The following is a 23,291-nucleotide window of genomic DNA, read 5'->3' on the forward strand; positions in this document are numbered from 1 at the left end:
TATGTTATCAAAAATAGGGTGACCAAAATTGTGAATGAAATGAAAAATCTAACTTTCTTATCTTTATAGATAGAGGTAAACATAGTTCGACAATATTGTAGCTCTGGTTATTTTAAGTAACTTTGTGGAACAATATTTCTTTCTATCTCTTCAAATAACCGATATAGCGCTTTTTCTCTAGGTTGAGTTAGGGTTACCATGAAAAAAAAGGTTTTTTTGCTCTAACTTTTATATGTAAAATTCTACATCAAAACTGTCTTTGAATGATCTTTAGAGTTTTTAAATCCACGCATTTTACGGTGCATAACTTGTATGTCTCTTAATGCTACTCAAAGATATTGATGTTTTTTTCCCCGAAAACCTATGCCTATGCTTTCAAAAACAGTAAACGGAAAAGTATTACATTCAATCAAAATGCCTCGGCCAACGAAGAGCGTTAAGGCTCTCCAACGTGAATATGTGAAAACAATACGATCAACGAAGGAAAACATTAAGGAATTATCAACATCGAGTTACTATGCGGAAGAACTTGTTCATACCAAAAGGGCCCCAATTCGCATGTGTTATAAATTTGCTCATGTTACGCTCGCGGATAATCAGAATTTTACTTCATATGCAAATGCACCTTCTATATATATTTATATTTGCAATTGTTCATCGGAACATATCGTTCATACATTTTACTTTAGTATTGAATTGTTATTTTTTTTCAAAGACTCGTGTCAATGTAGCGCCACATAGTCTTATAAGTAAATTGATATATTTACGTGTGCTTTGCTCTTCTCTCACAAACACTCTTACCCCAGTTTTATACGTGGGTTTACCTATACTACTACAATGGCTAGCTTTGATGAACAATTACAAATATAAATATATATAGAAGGTGTATTTGCATATGGAGTAAGATTCTGATTATACGCGAGCGCAAATTTATAACACATGCAAATTGGGGTTCATTTGGTATTAACAAGTTCTTCAGTACAGTAACTCGATGTTGATAATTCCTTAATAATTTCCTTCGTTGATCTTATTATTCACACATATTCACGTTGGAATGTAATACTTTTCCGTTTACTATTTTTTAAAGCATAGGCAGCCGTGGCAGTGTCCCGAGCTCTGCAATACAATGTGCATAACCAATGTTAAAGTTGCTAAAACTTACATTATAGACTCATTAAACATAAAAATAATAATTGTATTGATATCAACACAATTTTATTTTATCGATTTTCATGACATGAAACGCTGCTCAGGTATAACATTTTATTGAATGGTTTTTATAGCTGTTTCGATGATGTTGTCTGGCATCAGTGTCGAAAAAAAACGAAGCTTTCACAAATACAAACAAAACCATTGCGGAAAATTGAAAAATGAAAATTTAACTATCAGAGCACTAGCTCGAGTTTTCCGACGTTTTTCACTATACAGTGCGACAGCAGATGAAAAGTTAGTATCTTGTGAGTAATCGATTAGAGTTTGGTTGATATTACTTGATGGGAAGTGTGTGAAAACGATCATTTTCTTCACACTGTTTTGCAAAATTATTGATTTTCGGGCGAGGGGAGAGGGAGGAAGATGAAAGAAATGAGCGCCATTGTGGCAGCCATTTGTGGTTAGCTTCCACCTTCACCTTAAACGTTATTTACATTGTGCAGATCCGTTGTGATTTTGTAATGATTTTACGACGGAGTAAGAGAACGAGCTTGGATATTATATTCTCGCTATGGAACAACGGTTCTACGGTGTTACGACTTGAAAAATCCGGAAGCTAGCGTATGAATTGGCCGAAAGGAATTATATAAAAAAAAACCCGAAAGAAATGATACAAATACCCGAATGCGACAGCTACCCGAATGTAACATCTACTTGAACTGTAACTTACCCGAATGCAACAATTACCCGAATGTAACAGTTACCCGAATGTAACATTTACCCGAGTGCGACAGTTACCCTAATGTAACAATTACCCGAATGTAACATCTACCAGAATGCGAGACTTACCCGAAAGAAGGATATATTCGAATAATATGCAAATTTTATTATTAGGAAGAATTTGTATATTTATTTCTGATGAGATAAGATCATAGTTGCTCATTTCCACCCAAAAAGGTTTGTATTTTTCGTGGGTAGTGCAATTTGAGAAATAGCGGCGTTGGATAAAATCCTTTTCAAAATAATAAAAAGTGGAAAAATGCAGTTTTACAACGCTCGCTAACTCTCGGTCGAACCTAACTAAAGGTTCATCTCCTATGTTTCAAACAAACCGGGCAATCGGTGGAACACAGGTTTGCTTGCGAGAAGCCGTCGCTTCCGACAGCAGGTCGGTGACCCACTCGGATTGCGTCACCTCGGCGGCTTCGTGTCGCCTCGGTTCCTTATCCTCGTTAAATGGAAACTTCGCCCCCATTATGTTGACCTTAGAATAAATTTCATCACGAAATAATAAATTCATGATCAAAACTGCGCTGCGGTGGTAAATACGTAAGTACCATTTTTTCTTATCTACTCATTTCACATTTTCATTTAAATTTTTTTATATTAAAGTTACCTGCTTAATTTTCGGAATATTCCATAACCCATGCTCATTTCTGAATGATCACTTGGCCTTCAACGGCATGTCAATTGTGTCTACACTAATTTCTAAAAATGACACAAGTCTCTAACATCTTTCTCGAATTTCTTCATTACAAATCTCAAATCTCAAATCTTCCTTTGTTTGTTTCTTTGTTTTTAAGAGGCTTTAAACTTTGCAGTTCATTCGCCTCCATCTTCCTTTGTAACTTCGTAACAAGAGATTTGACAAAATTCATAATCTGATTTGTCGAAATTTTTGCTTTTTCATTCGGGTAAATATTCCTTTCGGGTAAATGTTGCATTCGGGTAAATGTTCATTCGGGTATTTGTCGTATTCGGGTATATGTCCATTCGGGTACACTTTGATCACATTGTTTTTTTTTTTTTGTACAAGCAAACTGAATGAAATCCAATGAAAATATACGTGTTAGTTGCAAAATAGAATAAATTTTCGTTTTATGAACTTGTTACGTTATTTTTAGCGAAAACATGCTTAAATGATTGAATCAACTAACATGGTCATAATGCCCGGAGTAGTGCTTTCGATCGACGGAAATGGAACAAATTTTCAAAGGTGTAGATTTTCCACATAAAGCTTTCTTAAAGCATATTCAAACCACCATATTGCCCCTACCTTCCCTATTAGTGATGCCGTTTTCAGAGAGATATTTCGTCTGAGAGATTGATACAAATATGCATGTTAAGCCTGTATTTAATATTTTCGCCATCACTGTATATTAAAATGTGTTTAATATTTTTTTTTCAAAACATGCTCACCGTGAGTTAAACATAAATATATGTGTACAGGAATGTATCCGACTCTGTAACAACTAAAAATGCTAATGAGTCTAAATCAAATAAACGAAAGAGATAAAAAAGTGCTTTGTCATCCAGTGAAGAAATCCTGAGGGATCTCGAGGTCATAATTTCATATATTTCATTTTATATGTTCCTAAGAATCAATTGTAACCAACACGCGTACACAGATACTTCAAGCGCTCCTCAACATCTGTGATCACTTTCCTCTAGCCTCTAGCTTGGGTCGAATAACTCAATCAAGCAGAAGTAAAACCATCGACTAAAATCAACAGTTCACTGAAGCATTTAACCTTACTAAATGATAACGATACAAACTAATCCAAACATGCAAAATAGTATTGATTACTTTGGGGTTTATTAAGATATACTGTTTTCAACGCTAGCTGGAATCCCTCCGTTCTCTGTGGTTTATTGCTATGATCCTTCGCTTTGATTACTCATAATTTTGTTCGAAGAGCAAAACATGACGTAACAACATTCACTCATTCACTTTTTTAAATAAATATAGCCACCAAGAAAATTATGATAATGCCCGGGTTCAAATGTATCTGCTAAATCAATTTAGTTTGTGTTTTTCATTATTGAAGCATGAGAAGAATTAGATCGTACAACCTTCTTTCAGGTGCATAGTTTCCCGTCACACACACATTTTATCGCACTTATTCTCAAAATATCCTAATTAATTTAAAAATTGATTCTCCCTCCAACAGTTGACGCGTATTGATTTGGGAAAAGCTTTTTAGTTTCACTTATTTAAATTTGGTTGTTTTGAGAAAAAAAATAATTGATTCTATTCATCTTCTCGCTGTTGTCCTAATTCGGTTTATTTGTTACAATGAAATTGAATGTTTGCAGTCGTCAACAAAAAGTGAGTGTTTTTTTCGTTTAAAGTAGTCTAGCATTTATATATATTTTTTTATATTATATATCTATGTTTTTTTACACTTTCAACCAACGATTTGCAAGGTTTAAATGGGTCTCACATTGTTTATTATACATAATTTACTACAATTGTTTATCCTGTTTCCTCATATGGTTATTACTAACTTTTTCCCCGTTCTCCCGCTTGATCATGCCTTTATTATATAGTGTGCTCCTGACGCTATGCTGAACTTCATGTTTCACTATGTCCTCGTCTTAGTAAGCACTTAGGCAAGCATAGCTTACTTTACCTGGGTCCTTAAGTGCTGTAAAAATTCGTAATAGGACAGCGAACTCTGATTCCTATCGTCGACGAACTTTTCCACGAACAACGACCGGAATTGGCTCGTATCCCTGCGAATGCGAAGGAAAAAAAGCATAACGAATAAATATCGTTATCTACAAGAGCATTGGTACAGTACCTGATAACCTGTATGTAAGTAGAGTACGGCTTCTCCTCGTTGATACTGTCGATAAATGCAAACAGTGCCTCGCTTGCGGCCGTCTCCCGACTTGGGAGATCAATGCAGAAATCGGGAATCTCCGGAACGGAGTTCACTCCTGCAAATATATAGAATGATTCTAATTTTTAAAGTGCCTCGAAGGGTCAATGCTTACCTATAATGTCACTCAAGATCGCTGGTGCCACATTCGATCCAACGTAGATGAACATCTCGGGGCCACAGTCCAGCAAAAACATAGATCGTGAATCGAACCTGAATGAGAAGCGGCTTTTTAGTCATTGTGATTTCTTTACATGTAGTTTATCAACAAGATAACGAAATAAATGTAGTAAAGACATGTAGACCTACAAAATGCATTTTCACCCCCTTTCAGAGACGAAGAAGATGTGAAATAGCATTTGCGAGTAGCAACGCTATATTTATCACCAAATTCGTTTATTTGTACTGACTCAGATACAACAGTTTCAAAGATCCAAATAAGTTTTAGCATATAAACAATTATACTTAGCATTAAACAGATGGGAGATACGAAACTAGATAACTTTCAAGAGAAGACATTTAAACAAGCTCAAATTAACCAACACATCTCATACTCGGGCATATCGATCTTGCAAAACCAAACAGCCTGCTCGATATCGATATCGTGACCACAAAGGCTTACATTGGCTATCCACACGGATGCCAAAAGGGATCTGATTTTGCTTATCGGTTGCACATGGTTTTTCAAGCAAGCCAACCGGGCATCGTCGAAGATACTTGTAGTGGAACTTTAGGAGTGATCACACCGCTGCGCACCTTTGACTTCAGACATGTCATGAGCTTGAGGACAAAAAGTCGCACGAGTAGCCTTAAACTTCAACTCCATCACTTCAACTCCATCACTCGTAATGGATTCGCACTTCGGGCTCAATTTCTACTACGTGAGAGAGGATGTAAATGCGATACTCCAAAGTAAATCACTGATCGACAACAATCTCGTTTGGTTGTTTCCGGTCAGCCACGATAACTCGCAGATTGTCTGGTCTGGTCTGACTAAAAAGATCGCAATCTGTTAGATACTAAGACTACCGATGAATATTCATTCTTCCAAACAAAATGATGTTCTCTATGTAACTCTGAGTTGACCAATCGGTCGCTATATAAAATCTAGGTCCAAAAATTGAGTTACTCTTTTCACTCGTTTCGCGTACAAATCGCAGCAAGAATTTACTCCAAGAGCAGTGTAGTTACGAGTACAAATTTGTGGCAACACTGAGATTATTTTGAGTGATAAATTTATAACAAGTCAAGTTCGTCAAGCAGCCGTATCCTGAAAGCCGAATCGCTCCACAAGAAAATCTATGCTACAGGAAGCACAACAACAACAATCATACTAAGATTCCAAAATTGGCTAAGCGAAGACACAATGAACGAACGATCTTCGAAATCTAAACATTTGATTTACCAACGTGGGCAGCTCTAAACTGATAGATGACAGTCAAAGCATAGCAAGATTATGTATAAGAATCATCAAACAAACGGGTAATTTTAGGCTTGAGTCATATTTTTTTCTGCGCGGTTTTTTTGTGCGATTTTTTTTTGTTGATTTGTTGTTCTTAAGCTGTATGGGATTTTTTTTTATCTGTATTATAGTGACTTTCAACTCATTCGGCTGGTTCGTCACTTTTACTTCCATTTTTGGAAGAATGTCGGGAGTGAGAATTGAACTCGTGACCTTTAGCGTGAGAGGAATGGATGTTACCACTACGCCAGATCGCCTCCACAATTTTGTATGGGATTATGGAATCCATAGGAAATCCCTTTGGCGACTGAAAAACAATAAATCGCGCTCACGTAGTTGTCGGGATGGTACATAGAACGATACATTATACAATAAAGATGGGCAGTCAAGATTTCCATTTAACAGATCAAACGCAAATATTTTTTTAGGGTTAGCAAGCTTAGAAGCTAGCGATTCTAACGCAGTCAGTCTGCAGCGGCTCGAGTAGTCTGGGAGATGGTCTGGATATGTCCAAGGGAGATTTCGGAGAGCATATCGAATGAAACTAAGCTGCACTCTCTTCATCCATATGATTGTCGTGCTGTGAAACGGAGACCACACGCAGACAGCATACTCCAAAATGCTACGTAACAAGAAGCAGTATAGCGATTTGATTGCGTAAACCGCCACTAAAACTCCGCCCCACGCTGACGATTGCTAGTGGCAGAGCTGCGGTCACATCGATATATGGCGTAGCATGAAGTAAGCTCTGAGCTGGAGATATCTGGACGTAACTATGTTTCCGTTTTTCTATTTTTCACTGCTCTATCATATTCACTCCAGTCAGCTATCAACCTTCTTCATATTGTGAAGCTTTCATCAATCCATCTCTATCCGGAATTTGGAGCTTGATGGTGAGGCGATTGAATTTATGTAAAATGATCTGTTTCTAACGAAACCTTGCGGCAGTGTCTATTATATACACGCAGGATTTCTCTTCCCAACGAAGTGTAGATTAGCCAGTACCAAATCGCGTAATAAAATCTTGTGAAAAAATGACGTGAAAAAGTCGCGTGAAAAAAGAATCTTGTGTAATAGAAAACGTGAACACTCGGAAGGAAGATGCTCTCTCATAATTTCATGACAATCCACAATCATAATCTCAATAAAAACATATTTGTTTTTTATTAGTTTTTGAAATTTTACTCACTTTTCAGCAGACAGCTGCAACCGTGGAGGCTCCACCAGATGAGCTTCTCCATCCGTTGTCTCCCGAGAAGCACTGAGGAACAGCTCATCGAGCACATAAAAGTCCGGATAAATGTATCTTATCAGCTGGTCCAGCGGCATGGTCTTCATTTCACTCATGGCGAACACTCGGTCATCCAAACGGGTACTGGTTCCAACCCTGAAGGCAGTCTATAAAAAAACACAACATACCGCATTCAACGAAAACAAAATCAGGAATTCGCTGCAATCAAACACACTCACATGCTTCAACATCGCTAGAATATACAGTGGTAGTAATGCGAGATTCTCTGGCGCTACGATGGTTCCGGAATTCTGGGGCAAATTTTGCGCAATCTTGAATGCGCTGAAAATATCAACAGTCGCATTGATGAAGGCATCTCTGGCGTCGGACAAACTAGAGCTCAGTGATCGATCAACGGCCATTTTGCTCAACAGCCCAACAATACACTGCGCATCGGCCGAATACATCACTTCCGAAAGGCTGGACGTGACCGGTATGCAAAGTGTGTGGACACGAATTCTTCGCTCAGCTTTGCTGCTGGTGTATAACAACGCCGCTTGGAAACATACCGTTTTGCACTCAGCCAAGCTTTCTTCATAGGTTAGCTGTTATTGTGGAGAATTGTTCGTTATTCAAGTATCAAATGAAATCCAATAGACGCAAAATAAACTTACCTGCATTCCGAATCCAGCGTCTGGATTGACGTTAGGCAGCGAAAGAAGATCCGTTGATCGGACGAAGAAGTTACCATGGAATGTGTGAATTGCCAGCCCTCGAGTACATCTCACTCGCATGACAGCCTCAAAGCCAATTTTACGCGTGAGATACCGCTCGAAACATTTCTGTAAAGATTTCACTAACTGGGGCTTCGCTGCACTGAACAGTGGGATGTGTTGCATGCACCCACCACTGAATTTACTGATTCCAGCTAGAAAGAGAGTTTGGTCGTTCAAGTCTGCATGATACAGAAACAAACGGTTTCTTACAAATTGTTGCGAGATCACAGTATTGGCTATTTAGTAAGAACAGGTCAACAGCAATCTGTTGGGCGGAGCAATCAAGCGCCAGGCGCTTGTAGAAATCAGTCGCTGGCCCAAGGTGGGCCACATCTTTAGAAGAACGATTGTTCGGATCCTCCCTGAAATATAGTTGAAACGTTAAAAATCTAAATGTTTCGAAGTAAGCCATACACACACACCTTGACTGCAATGCACCTGGTCCGTAATTTGGTAGACAGCACTGAAACACTGTGACTCGACCACCGGAAGCACTCTGAAACACAATGTATGTGATGAACAACAGTTGAAAGTATCAAATGTTGAACCGCGTTCTTACCATTAACTTGAAAGCCACCTGCAAAGCGGCACCGAGAGCGCTGTGTGTGTCATGCGTGTGTTCGAAACGTTTCGGAAGTTGCGTCAATAGATCTTTTATCAATTCCTTGCATTCCTTCAGATTTACCAGTAAATTGTCCGGATATGGTAGGAATACATCTGGAATGCAAAGTATATGAACACGAGTGCAAAAAAAGATCATCCCATAACCAACCTTCAACATCCAGCACAGTAACTTCATGTGGTTGACTGTATCCCTCAGCGATGTTGTAGAAATGAATCGCGCTGTTGTACGCTATGAAGCCTACCTGAGTTCGTGCATCACCCGGTAAACTTTCCAAATGATCGACGAGCGTGTTGCAAACGGTATGCAAATAACCAGTTTGTTGTGCTATAGATGAGACATCCAGCAGGAATAGATAAATCGCCGGCTGGGGAGGTCTCAGCTAAACAAACCACAACGAAGATAAGTTAGTTAAACGGAAGATGCAACAAAATAAACGAAAAGCTTACCATATATTCCGAAGGAGCAATGAACTCTATCGTACTGGATTTGATCTCAGGTCGTCGGGTTGGATCTCCATATGTTTTCGTCACTGGGTCGAACTGGAATTCCTCGGGTACTGCAAGTAAGCATAAGAATGGATTTGAAAAACTTGATAAAAGCAATTATAGTATTATTCTGTACAAATATACACGAGGTAGACAAAACACATGACATATAAAACAACATTTGATCTATGATTTGATTTATTGAAAATATGGTTTTCATTGAGTTGAGCATATTGAAAGTAATTTGAAAATGGTTGATGACTAAACTAACAAGTTCTGACCTGAGTCGTGATAATAATAAATATTTATTTTATAGGCTCGGTAGGCCTATAACAACTACAGCTGACTTGAATGGATCATATGTAGGCTTCCTATATCTTATCGTTTGACGACGTGAGGACATAATAAGTACAAGTTATACTTATGACAGACATACAGCTGTACTAGCGTTGTACTTCGGAAATTGTATGTCTGTCACCATGTACAGCGCTAGAACCATGCAAGCAACTCGGTACAATCGCTGTACCTGTACCGACCTATTTTACCGCTGTACATGGCTACAGTTGTACTGCGCGCAGCGCCATAGACGGTTAGTGGTGAGTAGCATGAACAAACCGAATCAAAACACTTGGTATACATTCTTTTCATTGACTTTCTCTTGAGTTAATAACTCAGATTGGAAACATATTTGTTGTGTTTGATAGTTTAGACGCTAAATAAAAACCTTTTTCATTGAAATATTGGTGAAAATACATTGCAAATTTCTGATTGTCAGTTTGACATGTGGTACAGTGTACAACCAAAGTATGTCCGTCATGGTACGAGAGTACCTGCACAACGCTGTACTCTTACAGCGCAAGTACAGCTGTATGTCTGTCCCTGGTATTAGATTAGATGAAGAAAAGAAACGAGCGTTTTCTGAGGAGCAAGAACTGCTTCAAAACGCTGTGGTAGTCTTTCCACGAATCGTTGACTTCTTTGATTAGGAATATTGTACCATTCTGTTTGGGCAACCTAAATATCGGTCATATTTTTGTTTCTTTTCATATTAATATGATCAACGTGTGTAAAAGATGACTAATACGCAAACTCGGTTGATGCGAAGGAATCAACCTTGCGAATCTGGATTGGCACTTTACAGGGTTGAAGTAAGAAAAAAGTGTTATTCCTTTCAACAATTTGAACTGACTGCCTTCGCACTAATTTCGTACGGAACGAGCAACGAACGGGAGCTGATCAATCTATCAAATATCAACTAAGCAAGAGGATCAACGAGTACAAGATCTTCACGAACTCCGAGCGCAAATTATACAACTATTTCTGCGGACGTTGGAAAACTTGAATCTGAAGAACTCTCGTCAGTCGATTCAATAGGAAGTTTCGGACTTAAATCGTACGACACGATTCCAAAGACTACTTGCTTTATTCAGAAAACCTTGGGCTTTTATACAATTTTTTGTATCCTAATTCTAGCCTAAATTTAAATTTAACGTGTGAAAGAAAGAGAAAACTATAAACGTTATTGTTCCTTTGCATATAAGTCCTTTACCTATCGCTTATCTGTGATTCAACACATACAACTCCTGGCTAAAGCTTATCTTTCACTTATACTGCATTCTAAGGGCAACGGAACCTAGCGCGATAAGAAATGTGTGCGATCCTTGGTCCCTTTCCTTTCCGTTATTCTATTGCATTGGGTTTTATTGCACCCGCTACCGATAGGTGAGATTGTTATTTTAGGATCGTACACACGGTTCGCTATTATCGTATGTTTTCCTTCTGTCCTTCTCTCGATCGTTTCTTTCGATTTCTTACAACGTGGTTTTCCACAAAGTCTCAGATTACAACTTAATTTACAACTTTGAGGTGGCTGAGATTAAACATCAAAATGTTGATCTAATAGATATCGCTTCACAAGTTTAGCAGTATGTCTATCTCAACGATAGATTTTTTTCAATTCCATATGTTCCTGAAAAATGTGTTTTAGATATTTTGGTCGAGACCAAGGGATTGAGCCTCGCAAACCGCTTTCATTCTGATTACCCTTTCTGATTGTTTCATGATCCTTAGCAATGTCATCACGAATTTCTGCAGAACTTATAAATCGATTAATTATGACAATCTGTATGTAATGGTCTGCCATTGTTATCTTTCTTGGCCAAACCGCGGGATACGAATTGAAGTGTTCGATTGTTTTTGCTTCTACAAATTATGGCAATATGTTAGTTCTGTACCGGAGTGTAACGTCAAGGTTTCGAAAACAAGAGCGTTACGTTTGGAGTGCAAAGTTTTGAACGGTAATACCTCTTTGCAGGCTGAATGTAGAGGTATGATAATCACTTTATTCGAAAGATAAAAAGGCCTAGAGTTATATGCTTGTTACTTATTGACCCGAAGACAATTTATGCATAAAAATTGATTTGAAAACAGGCTACTGATATCTCAAAATAATGTATATAAACGGGTGCCCGCTCAGAAATCTACTCAGTTATGATTCAAAACCGGTTCCCGGAATAAATCGCCACAGAAAACGACTACAACAGAAACAACCACTCAGAAAAAGTGTAGTAGGCTAGAAATATTGTGGCGCGGTATTGTATTTCGAAACAAAAAATAACCGGGCAAACGTAAAGCACCAGGCAAACGTATGCCGTCCGAAATCATATATCAGTGTAAAAAGCATCGTATATCGTTATATACGGCTTTACATGCATATAAAATATGGTATATACGTATATCGCCTCCACTTTTGCGTGTTTATGCCAGTTTTATGCATCATATATCATCCAAATGTGTCTTGGATGTATGTATATCGCCTCTAATTATGGCTATCCGTACGATTTAACGTTTGCTGGGAAGTAACCATGGTCGAATTTAGTGATCCCCGATAATCGTTCGATTAATCGAATACTTCCTACAGAAATCGATTATTAATCGAACGAATACTGCGCAACCAATAATCGAAGCGAACGAATAATTTGCGTCGATTAATCGATCCAAACCCAGAAGAAAAAAAATACGACCGCAGCTGTTTTATTTTTTTATAAGTTATTTTGATTATATTGGATTTACCATGTAGTGCCTCACCCCACTTCGTAAACACCTTGATCAACATGTCTTGTCAGTGGGCTTTGTCATTAGTCATTTTGTTTCAACAGTGCTAGGGTTTAGACTGTAATCGCGACTTATGGCGCAAAAAGCGAATTGGAAGCGAAAGTGAAAGAAATATTTTTGCGGAGAAAATTTAACAAATACTGCAGGTATTGTAAATATCTTATATTTGATTTGAAAAAGTGTTGAATTTTATTTTATTCGCAGGTTCAGATATTCAGGGAGATTGAAATCCTGTTCCAGAGAAAAAAGGACAGCGTTGCCTTTTCTTCACGGCCATTTTGAGCGCGTTTTTTCAGGTAATTTAGAATAGGTTATAAAAAGGTTCTCTGACGATAATTTTGCTGGTAAAAGTGTTTCGACCATTCGGAACCACGGTCTAAGGTCACTTCGACAAAGGCGATGGAGTTGAAGCATCAATGCCTTCCCGGGGGAGTACCGTTAGTCGCTGGTTAGTAGTACAATAGAACCCCGATTATCCGCTGAAGTGAGCCCGTAATTCTATAGAGCCTATTCCGCGGATGATCGGGTTTCTACTGCATTATATTTTTCTTTTTAACCGGGATTTAGGAAAAAACTGATTATTCTCTGTAGCTACTCTGGTGTGCAAAGCAAAGCGTAAATGGTTGTTAGCAATTGCTGAAAATTTGTTATTCATGCATCAGAATTATCCAGTGGTTAATTTTGAGTATTGTTTTTAAATTAATACTGTTATGAGTTGATAATAATTTAATTTTAATAACATTTCTAATAAATAATAATAAGCAAAATTGTCACTCGTATACTCACTCCAAAACTCCAGATTTTTTTTCTTTAACTTCATTCAGTTTTAATAATTATTTAATTAAGCCACCTCATTCACTCTCGGCCTGTCAAACCTATGCGCGAGTATAGGAAGGTTAAAGCTGGTGTATTCAACATTCCTTTTCATTCCAAACGAAATCACAATTTATTTGTCATCAAATATTAGCGAGTTTTTCGAAGTTTTTTTCATTGTCAAATGTCATTCTCTGATAAATGGTTCTTTGTTCCATTACCATCATTCATGGATAAAAACAGAAAATTTAATCGAAATAACTAGAAGTTGCTGGATGTTGGTGGATTAATCATTTGATAAAATGAAACGCCAAGCATTGAACTACGTCGACGAAGGAATCTGATGTTGGTTAAATTTTTTTTCTGATTATCACCAGCAAACTTGCAAAGAATCTCAACAGTTCTTTGAGCAGATTTATAATACGGGACAATGCCCAACGTCATCATGTAGCTTATTCCAACACGGCCGAGTTGGACCTTCTCAACGATCCTCGTGAATCTTTCCAATACGATCATGTCCTTCTGAACAGTTCGAAATTATTTGTGACACATGACTGTTTCCAGGCACCGCTGATTGCAACATCCCAGGAGATGGCTGGTATGAGCTTTTGGGTAAATGACATGTTAGATATTTGAAAGAAACTGGCTTGATTTATTGTGTATGCTTTTTTGATTTCATATGATTCATATGAACCTGTTGGCATATGTTGTAGGAAAAAATTCATATGCACATACCAAACAGTATGCTTTGCTTTCGCGTTGTTTGTCCTTTACCTTCGCGCACAGACAAAGGCAGGCAACATGCACCAAAGTAAATGCACACAGAAAAAAATATAAAAAATAAAAAATATATATAATATTCCAAGATAAATAAACATTTTTGTATAACAAACTTTCCAATTACTGCCATTATTTAAAATTCAATAGGCTTGTATAGTAATTCTGATTGGTGACGAAACTCCGCGATTTTTTTTGACAGGGCTTAAATTCATTTATATTCCCTGATTTTCAAGATTTTTCTAGATAGCCGACACTCTGTGATTAAAATTGGTTTATTCTTTTCAGATTGAATATCGATTGGAACCGCAGAAGCCTAATTGGGAAAAATCCACGATGTCAGAAACACCTTCGGCAAAAAAATCAAGAAAAATCCAAAATCAGTCCGGCTTGGGAGTTCTTTAAAAAAATTGACGGGAACAAAGTACAATGTAAATTATGTTTGCATATTCTAAGTTTTTGCCGCAACACGAGCAACATGCTCAATCATTTGACATTCAAGCATAAAAATTTGGCCATCTCCACTGTTAATGAAAGACCGGCCCCGGTTCTAAATCAGGGACGAAAAAGAACAGCATCACAAGAATCTAGAATTGATACTACTCCCAAAATGGGTCCACGGCAACAAACTATTACATCGGCTTTCGATAGTCCTTTTTCATACGGAGGTAATCCCACCTGATTCAATTTTATATACATGATGGCGGCCACGACAATAAATTTTTGTTAACTCTTCTTTGCATAATGGTGGAAATTTTCATCATAACATTGAATGCCCAAAAATTATATAAAAGAACAAGTTCACTTTAAGTTGAACTATACCACCCTGATTTATTTCACCAATAAGCAAAATCATGCAGAGAAGGGCTAGCAAATGATGAATTTCATCGTGCCTAGAATTCATTTTTGTATAGCAATTAGAGTTGTTCCTTATATTAAAATAATATTAATTTTCGTTCTTCCAATAGCATGTTTTGATTTTTTTTTTGTAAAAATATGGACAAGCGGTTTTCAATTTCAGATTAAAAATGTTTAATGGGAGAGAATTTAAAGTTATCTAAAAATAATCATAGTTCAAATTGATCACTTGGTAATGAAAACTAAAATTTTTCGACTGCCGCCATCATAAAAAGACATGATGTCAAATGATATTCGAGCATTCTTTTTATTTTCGTTTTGTTTTAATTTTAGCTGGCGGTACCTAAGGAAAAGAAATAACAACTTGTGTCATGTACATGGTGTGTACGGATAACATGCCTTTTTGTACAGTAGACAAGAAAGGATTTCGTCAACTAATGAAAACTGTATGCCCACTATATAAAGTGCCGCACGAGACACAGTTTCGCAAGATCCTGAAAAATAAATTTATAAAAAGCAAAGAAATTGTCAGAAACCGCCTCCGATCGATCACAAGCATCTGTCTAACGACAGATGTTTGGACCGAAATGTTAAACGTCAGAAGCTACTTGGGGATCACTGGGCATTTTATTCATGGCTTGATCATTTTTTATTAAAGTATTAGCTCAGTAAATAAAATTTAACTATCCAAGATCAAAATTCGACAATATCACTAAATCTAACATTAGATTAATTGGACAATATTAGGATTTAGGACTAGGATGGAGCGAGTGCAATGAGATTTTTAATTTCGCTCATTACTTAGGGTACTCATACACTGTTTGGCCGAAGCCAAATATTTAATTCTTTTTGACAGATAAAATTTGATCAACTTGTACTGATCAAATATATTCGAAACACGACAAGTTATTTGTTGATAATTGATATAAAACATAAAATTAAAAAAAACATAAACATAAAATAGTGTTCGTATGTTTGTCCAAATCTCAAACCAAACTCAAAAAAAGTATCAAATATTTGACTTCCGGACAAACAGTGAACGGCCGCCTTTTTTTTAGCCAAAGCGTTTCTGGCTAGAACCATCTTGTAGTACAGGCTAATTCTAATTCCAAGGGATAACTTATCTTTGTTACATCTTAGAATTGTCTAAATTTGTTACAAGTGAAACTGAATAACTTTGTTCCACAGTAAGTTACATCTAATTGGACAGATCTGTAATGCGATACGTTCAATTGGACATTTTTGTAAACCCCGAGTTCGGGGCCCAAATTATGGCCCCACATTGAAAGTCGACACTGTACTACTGTCATCACGAATGTGAATTACAGGTCAGAACCTGAGACGAGACATGATAATAGGGGGCCGATTCCGGACCACTTTTTCTGTCAAACTCGGACAACTTGCAACTCGGCTTCTAATTGGTTGATGAGGAAAATAATTGACAAAGATAAATACACAAAAATGGGATTTCCAACATTTTCACAGTATTGCCAAATATATTCAAAATTGAATAATAGTTGCATTCACATATCACTTTAGCGATAATATCTATTATAGATTCTTTGTATATTTTCGTTTCTATTACGTCAGCTGTTCAGTTCATGAAGAGAGGGAAACATTGCATCGGAATTTCCATCCTACATTTTTTTGTGATTCTCTTGCCATCTAGCATAGCATAATAGCAGCGGACTAACAGAGAAGAGCATTCAATTATTTTCCAAACATAAAGCAGTTAGCAAAAAAATTAGGATAACAAATAACAACCAAGGCAGAAGAAAAAGTAATTGAAATCATGTTGGAATCTGAATAAACCATACATACCTACAAAAAAAAACCTGAATAAACGCTATGTTATATTTTGTTTTTTTTTATATATTGTTTATTTGAGAGGCTTTTAGCCTCCTGAGCTGGTTCGCCTCTGATGTTATAATTTGGGAATGTATTATTTTATCAATATTTCAGTACTGTTAGTATTTGAACGATATCAATCAATTATCAATTATAAGGCCTTATTCCCGTATACACTTCACAGTGAAAACGAAATGAAGTGTATCCGCGATGACAACGATACGGTGTCGACATTTGGATACGAAATTAATTTTTAACAAGTCTTACTACTCGGCCCGAATGCACTTTTAAATTGCTAAAATCTGAACGAAAATATTTACTTGGCGTTATTTATTTACTCGAAGCACCCCTTTTTTACTCTAACTTAACCTATTTTCTATACACTTTCCGATATTCTCATTATAATATAAAATTATCTTCAGATACAATTTTTGTAGGAGATTTTTTTACCATATGAAGAAAGCAAAGTTTTCCATTCACATTGAACACTTATTTGATGCGGAGAATTAATTTTCATTCATATTTTCTATTTGAAAAATATTAATTCTACACGAAAACCCATAATTTTCTTTAACTCGCAAAACGAAATTTAATGGCGTGCCGTTCTTTTCATTTTCATCGTGAAGCATAAACGGTAAAACGAACTATGAATTTAATTGATGTATTTCAACATATCATACTCCGACTATCAAATCTACGTTTTCTAGTTTTCTTTATCTCTTCACATTTATTTTTTTTTTTGCATACCAAAATAACGAGAAATACTTATTGTTTGAAATATGTGACATTCGGTTAAAAAATTTATACAAAAAAATGGTGCAGCTCAGAAAATACATGATACGAAGAACTCATGTTTTTCATGGGAAAATAATCTTCCGAAATTTTATGAAATTTGGCAACTTTCAAATCTCACTTCCCTATTATCTAGAACTTGGTCGATGAAATGCAGAAAGAAAAGTAAAAAGCCAGTTGTCACGTCTTGTCTAAGATCAGAACCGCTTCCAGTGTGACGCTGAGTGGTGCCTCTAAATGTCGAATTAGCTGTAACTTATTTATTTATTTAGTTATTTATTTGGAGGGAAAAGCCCACACAAGTGGGCGTAAAACCTCATCTTTTAAGTATCAAACAGATTACATTAAATCCTACAGATACATATATATCTAAACTAATCTAAACTTACACATGAACACATTCAAACTTGTTTAGACCATTACAGAAACAATCAAGTAACTAGAAGATTATCATAAAACAAATTCTTAAGTCTAACACGGGACACATTGAAATCAAAACAACGATAACATCTATTGAACGTTCTGCACATGCTAATTAACGGTTCATTTGCGCCGTAGTTCGTTCGAGAGGCCGGGACGGTAAAAAAATAATGAGAACGTAAGTTCACGCGTCTGATGTTGATGTCCAACTGTTGCAACAGTGCACCACAATCGATTTCAGATCGCAACAGATCAACAATAAATATCAATTTGGAAACGTCACGGCGAACACTTAATAATTGTAGGCTCATCAAGATGCATCTACATTTATATTCTGGCAGATTGAAACGATCCCTCCATGGTAACCAACGAAGAGCAAAGCGTACGAATCTCCGTTGGATAGATTCGATGCGATTCACACCGTTGCTGTAGAAAGATGCCCATACTACAGAACAGTATTCTTAAGTTGATCGAACCAAAGACGAGTAGAGCGCTCAAGCAAGAAACATCTCTGAATTCTCCGGCGAACCGAAATATGAAGCCGAGTTGTTTTGACGCCTTAGCGGAAACGTAAGCAACCTGATCCTTGAAAGTCAGTTTAGAGTCAAGTATGACCCCCAAGTCTTTAATATTCGACTCGCGGTTTAGGATATGATCCTGCAAGCAGTATGTAAAACAGATTGGTGATTTTTTCCTACAGAACGTGATAACTGAACATTTTGAGGCGTTTAGCACCATTCTATTTCTATGACACCAATAAGCAAAAACGTCCAACTGCTGCTGAAGAAATAATGCGTCGCCTTGGTCCTTTATAACAAAATAAAGTTTAAAATCGTCGGCGTATGATAGGTTCATGCACTTAATAGAAAAATGAACGTCGTTCAAATATAGTAAAAAGATGAAAGGACCAAGGTGACTTCCTTGAGGTACGCCAGGAGATACAGAAAACGATTCAGAAATATGATCACCAATTTTTACAGCCATATATCGACCGGTAAGATATGAGCGTAGCCAATTGAGGAGAGAACCGTGGAAGCCAAGTAGCTCTAATTTGGCAATCGCAATATTATGATTGATTTTATCAAAAGCAGCCGAAAGATCGGTGTAAATAGCGTCGACTTGATGTCCTTTCGCCATCTCGCGTATAATCGATGAGGTGTATTGTGCGAGATTTGTAGCAGTAGATCTTTTCGGCATAAACCCATGCTGTTCGGAGGCAATGTAGCTGGAACAATTGTACTTAAGGTAATCCAGCACCAACAGTTCAAATAGTTTGGAAGCTGCACATAAAGCAGCGATGCCGCGATAGTTCGAAACCGACTGTTTATCGCCCTTCTTGAAGATTGGAAAAACGAACGAGAACTTCCAGATCTCGGGAAAAAATCCAGAATTCAACGATATGTTGAAGATGGTTGCTAATGGTGCGAACAGAACAACAATGCATTTCTTAATGACGAGCGAAGGTATTCCGTCTGGTCCATCGGAGATAGAGTTTTTGAGACGTAGGCTAGCTTTTCGTACGTCTTCACCTGAGATTGACGGATGCGGTCTTATAGCACGATGCATAGGGACCTGACGCGCGGCGGCTGAGATATGGTCTCTAGATAAAAGTTCGTTCACGAAAACACTGCTGAACTGTGACCGGAACAGATCAGCAATTTCCATTGTGTCAGTTGCCTCTCGATCTGCATTGAACATAGTGGAAGGTAAACCTGACTCTTTACGTTCATCATTCACATGGCTCCAGAAACTTTTGGGATTCGCTTTCAGCTTGTTTTGTAATTTACGTTGATGGGCTTGATAAAGCCGTTTGTTGAGTTGCTTATACCGTTTGTTGGCGATGTTATATTTTCGTTTCGTCACGATCGTACGATGTTTGCAAAATCTCTTTAAAGCAGTACGTTTGTAAGACTTCAGTCGCATCAGTCGATGGTTGGACCAAGGTGGGTTAATAGGTGGGGACGGAATTTTCTTCGGAACGAATTGATCGATCGCATAAACGACAATATTGGAAAAAACAGATGTTGCTGCATTCGCATCACAATCCCGGAGTTCATCGTCCCAGTTGATATGATCGAAAAAGGTGATCATACCATTGAAGTCAGCTCTACGATAATCATATGAAACCGTGTCTACAGTACTACGAAACGAACAAGCCTGACGGAGACGTAATGTTATGTGCAGCGGTGGATGATGTCTGCATCGTTTGACTAACGGCTCAGGTGCCTCAAGAACCGAACACTTAGAAGCAAGCTCGCGACAGACGAAACAGAGATCAAGTAACCTGTTGTTGTCATTGAAGGCCCCATTCAGTTGCAGAAGATCAGCGGTGTAGTAGCAGTCCAAAAGAGATGTTACTAGAGGTGTAGTACACGAGCCATTGATGTGAGAGTGTAAGAATGCTCTATCGTTTTTGGTCCAGTTGATTGAAGCAAGGTTAGAATCACCGACAACAAATATATCGTCGTTAGGATTCATCGTCGACAGGACCCAAAAAATTGAATCGATGTGTTGATAAACCAGCTCAGTATCCCGAAGTCAATCCGGAGGAAGATATAACACACAGATAAACATTTTTTTTTGTTAGTAGGGTAACAGCCACCCACAGTTGCTCGACACCCGTACAATTGGGAGGGTGGATTAAACGAGAGGTAAAAAAACTTACTGTATAAATGCAAAGAAGTTGTACCACGATAAATCTTGTTCATATCTGAGGAAAACTCTTCCACTGCTAAATATGTTTAAAATATTCCAAATATTAAGACTAATTAATTGATTATCTAGCTGTTTTGAAAACCTTCACCTCTCGATGCTCAGAAACAATAAAATTTTACTGTTACCTGAGATGCAAAGGGCGGTTCATTTTGAATAATACTTATCTCTATTTTTTTAAGTTACATACATTTATACCCTTGATTGGTTAGGGTAAAATGCAAACAGAAACCCAAATACTGAACATATCGCTATCATGTTATGAACATTTGAGTCAATTTGTCTGTGAGTTGCGAATCTGCTCACCGACACCGCGTTCGATTACGGTTGTTTAAGAAAAAATTAAAGATGTACCACTAAATCATACAGAGAGATTGAGAAGAAAACAAAAAAAATGATTTCGAAATTTCAGCTATGCTTGCTTATATAAAAAAAAGGTTGCGTAAGATTGCATTTCTCGGTTAGGATTAATTCCGATTGAGAATTAAACTGAAAATCCCTTTACGGTCGTAAAATATTTTATTATTTTCAGAGTATTTTTTACAAGCATGGCTTCCTTCAAACTTTTTAATGAACCATTTTTCGTTTAGATTCTCAACTACACTCCGTTTTGCTAGGAGTTGTTGAATGCAAACAATCGAAAACATCAGAATACATTGCCAATCTGTTGCGGGTTTGCTTCGACGATTGGGGTATTAAAAACGAAACAATTTCTTGTGTAACGACCGATCTCGGTGCAAACATGCTAGGGGCAGTAAGAAGTACGGTGAACGACGCCATGTACCGTGCTTCGCCCACACAATCAACTTGATCGCAAGCAAAGCAGTCCCCTTGTACAAAGAAGCATACGCAGCTCGGATGGAGCCGGTCATAGAAGAGGACAACGACGATGAGCTGGATGGTGTTGAGGATCATTGTACTATAGAGGTTTCCATTACACCAGAGAAAAATATGATATATATAATCAAGAAGATGAAAACAATAATCAAGTTCTTCAAAGCAAGTGAAACAGCCACCAGAGAACTGAGAAAACTGCAGTTGGCCGATAATAAAAAGGAAGGACAATGTCTAGGACTAGTGTTGGATGTCCGAACACGATGGAATTCGATTATGGCAATGATAGAAAGATTCCTTGTAATGACACACTATATTTCAAGGGTACTGCTCGTTGTTCCTAAAACACCAACTATGTTAACAGCAGATGAGTTGTCAATTTTGAAGGAAATCTGCAAAGTTCTCCACCCATTGGAAACAGTAACTACCGAAATGTCAGCTGAAAAGTACGTGACGATCAGTAAAATTATCCCGTTGGTTCGTTGCTAAAAATCGTAAGTGTTTTTTGTATAATAAGCATCAGAGTATTTAATATGTTTTGTCGTTTCATAATATCTTTTTTTCGCGTTAGTATTCCATTTTTGTCCCTCTATCCGCGATTTTTGTTATCCGAGGTTATGTTGCCAGACTATTCCGCGGACAATCGGGGTTCTACTCTATTATGTTTTTCTATTTAACTGCCAACGGGAATTTAACGAATATATAGTTAGAAACCTATTTAATTCAATTTATGGTTATTTCTTTGAACTTCAATACACTTGCCCAAACAATCTTCTAGTTTATGGACTCCATGCCTGAAGTGAGATTTGAGAACTGCCAGAAGTCGGAGGTTTTTAATATAAGTTTTACTGATTCTCACGATTTTTGGTGTATTTCTGAACAATCACTCACTTCGTTACTCAAATTTGTTCAAGAAGACGTAGTAACATTTTAGAAAACATATCGTTGAACCTAATCTTATCGAACGACATAGCCTATTGAACAACTTTTTAGTTCTTCGATAATTTTTCACATTTTTTTTAAAATAGTAACTCTGCCTGACTGGTTCAACGGTTCTTTTCGAGTAATAACAATATTTTTCATCAATTTCAGAGCTATACAAGTATGCAGCTTGATTCTGCTGAAGCTATGTCTGTAAAAAACAGCATTATGCTGCACATCATGAAATATTTCAATGATGTAGGAAAAAGAAAACTCTTCGCGGTCGCAACGCTTCTTGATTCCCGATTCAAGAAAATATATTTTGAAAGTCCTCTCACGGCGGCTCCCGCTTTTTCATGGGTTGGTGAGTTAGTCTTTTCTTGCTTTTCCTATTGAGAAAAAATACACAACAGGACAGAAACAAAATATTTTATCGGCAATATTTCTGTTGCTTCACAGGGGAACTTGTCAGAACAGCTGCGGAAGAGTCACCTGAATTCGAAAACGATCTTCGGATATCAGGAGAGCCAGAAACAAACACCACTACCGACGACTTGTGGGCGATTCATGATTCCATGGTAGCTGAAAGCAATCGCGTGCATGGAAATGACAGCGCCGGAGGAATTCCCATTGAACTGAGGCAGTATTTAAATACTACACTCGCTCCGAGGACCTGTGACCCACTTATAGTGTGGAATGAAATACGAGCACAGTATCCAAACGTGCATAAAATTGCTATGCAATTTTTATGTAATTCAGCGACGTCTGTTCCTTCGGAACGTTTGTTCTCGAAAGCAGGGCAGATA

General features: G+C 37.4%; 1 protein-coding gene across 3 annotated transcripts in view; it reads right to left on the reverse strand.

The window, feature by feature from the left end:
- Positions 1 to 3,486: 3,486 nt before the first annotated feature.
- The window catches only part of LOC129765263 (protein transport protein Sec24A-like), a 48,678-nt gene continuing 28,873 nt past the window's right edge, over positions 3,487 to 23,291 (reverse strand). For all 3 annotated transcript variants that reach the window (XM_055765381.1, XM_055765378.1, XM_055765380.1), the window contains 11 exons: positions 9,358 to 9,467; positions 9,059 to 9,290; positions 8,846 to 9,003; positions 8,709 to 8,782; positions 8,497 to 8,648; positions 8,185 to 8,438; positions 7,750 to 8,115; positions 7,469 to 7,677; positions 4,933 to 5,030; positions 4,737 to 4,875; positions 3,487 to 4,668 (listed from right to left, as the gene is read on the reverse strand). In XM_055765381.1, the coding sequence (XP_055621356.1) occupies positions 4,557 to 4,668; positions 4,737 to 4,875; positions 4,933 to 5,030; positions 7,469 to 7,677; positions 7,750 to 8,115; positions 8,185 to 8,438; positions 8,497 to 8,648; positions 8,709 to 8,782; positions 8,846 to 9,003; positions 9,059 to 9,290; positions 9,358 to 9,467 (1,904 nt within the window). In that variant the 3' untranslated portion in view covers positions 3,487 to 4,556. The remainder of the gene's footprint in view (positions 4,669 to 4,736; positions 4,876 to 4,932; positions 5,031 to 7,468; positions 7,678 to 7,749; positions 8,116 to 8,184; positions 8,439 to 8,496; positions 8,649 to 8,708; positions 8,783 to 8,845; positions 9,004 to 9,058; positions 9,291 to 9,357; positions 9,468 to 23,291) is intronic.

Source organism: Toxorhynchites rutilus, chromosome 2 (assembly GCF_029784135.1).
Source record: "Toxorhynchites rutilus septentrionalis strain SRP chromosome 2, ASM2978413v1, whole genome shotgun sequence".
Taxonomy (NCBI): Eukaryota; Metazoa; Arthropoda; class Insecta; order Diptera; family Culicidae; genus Toxorhynchites; species Toxorhynchites rutilus.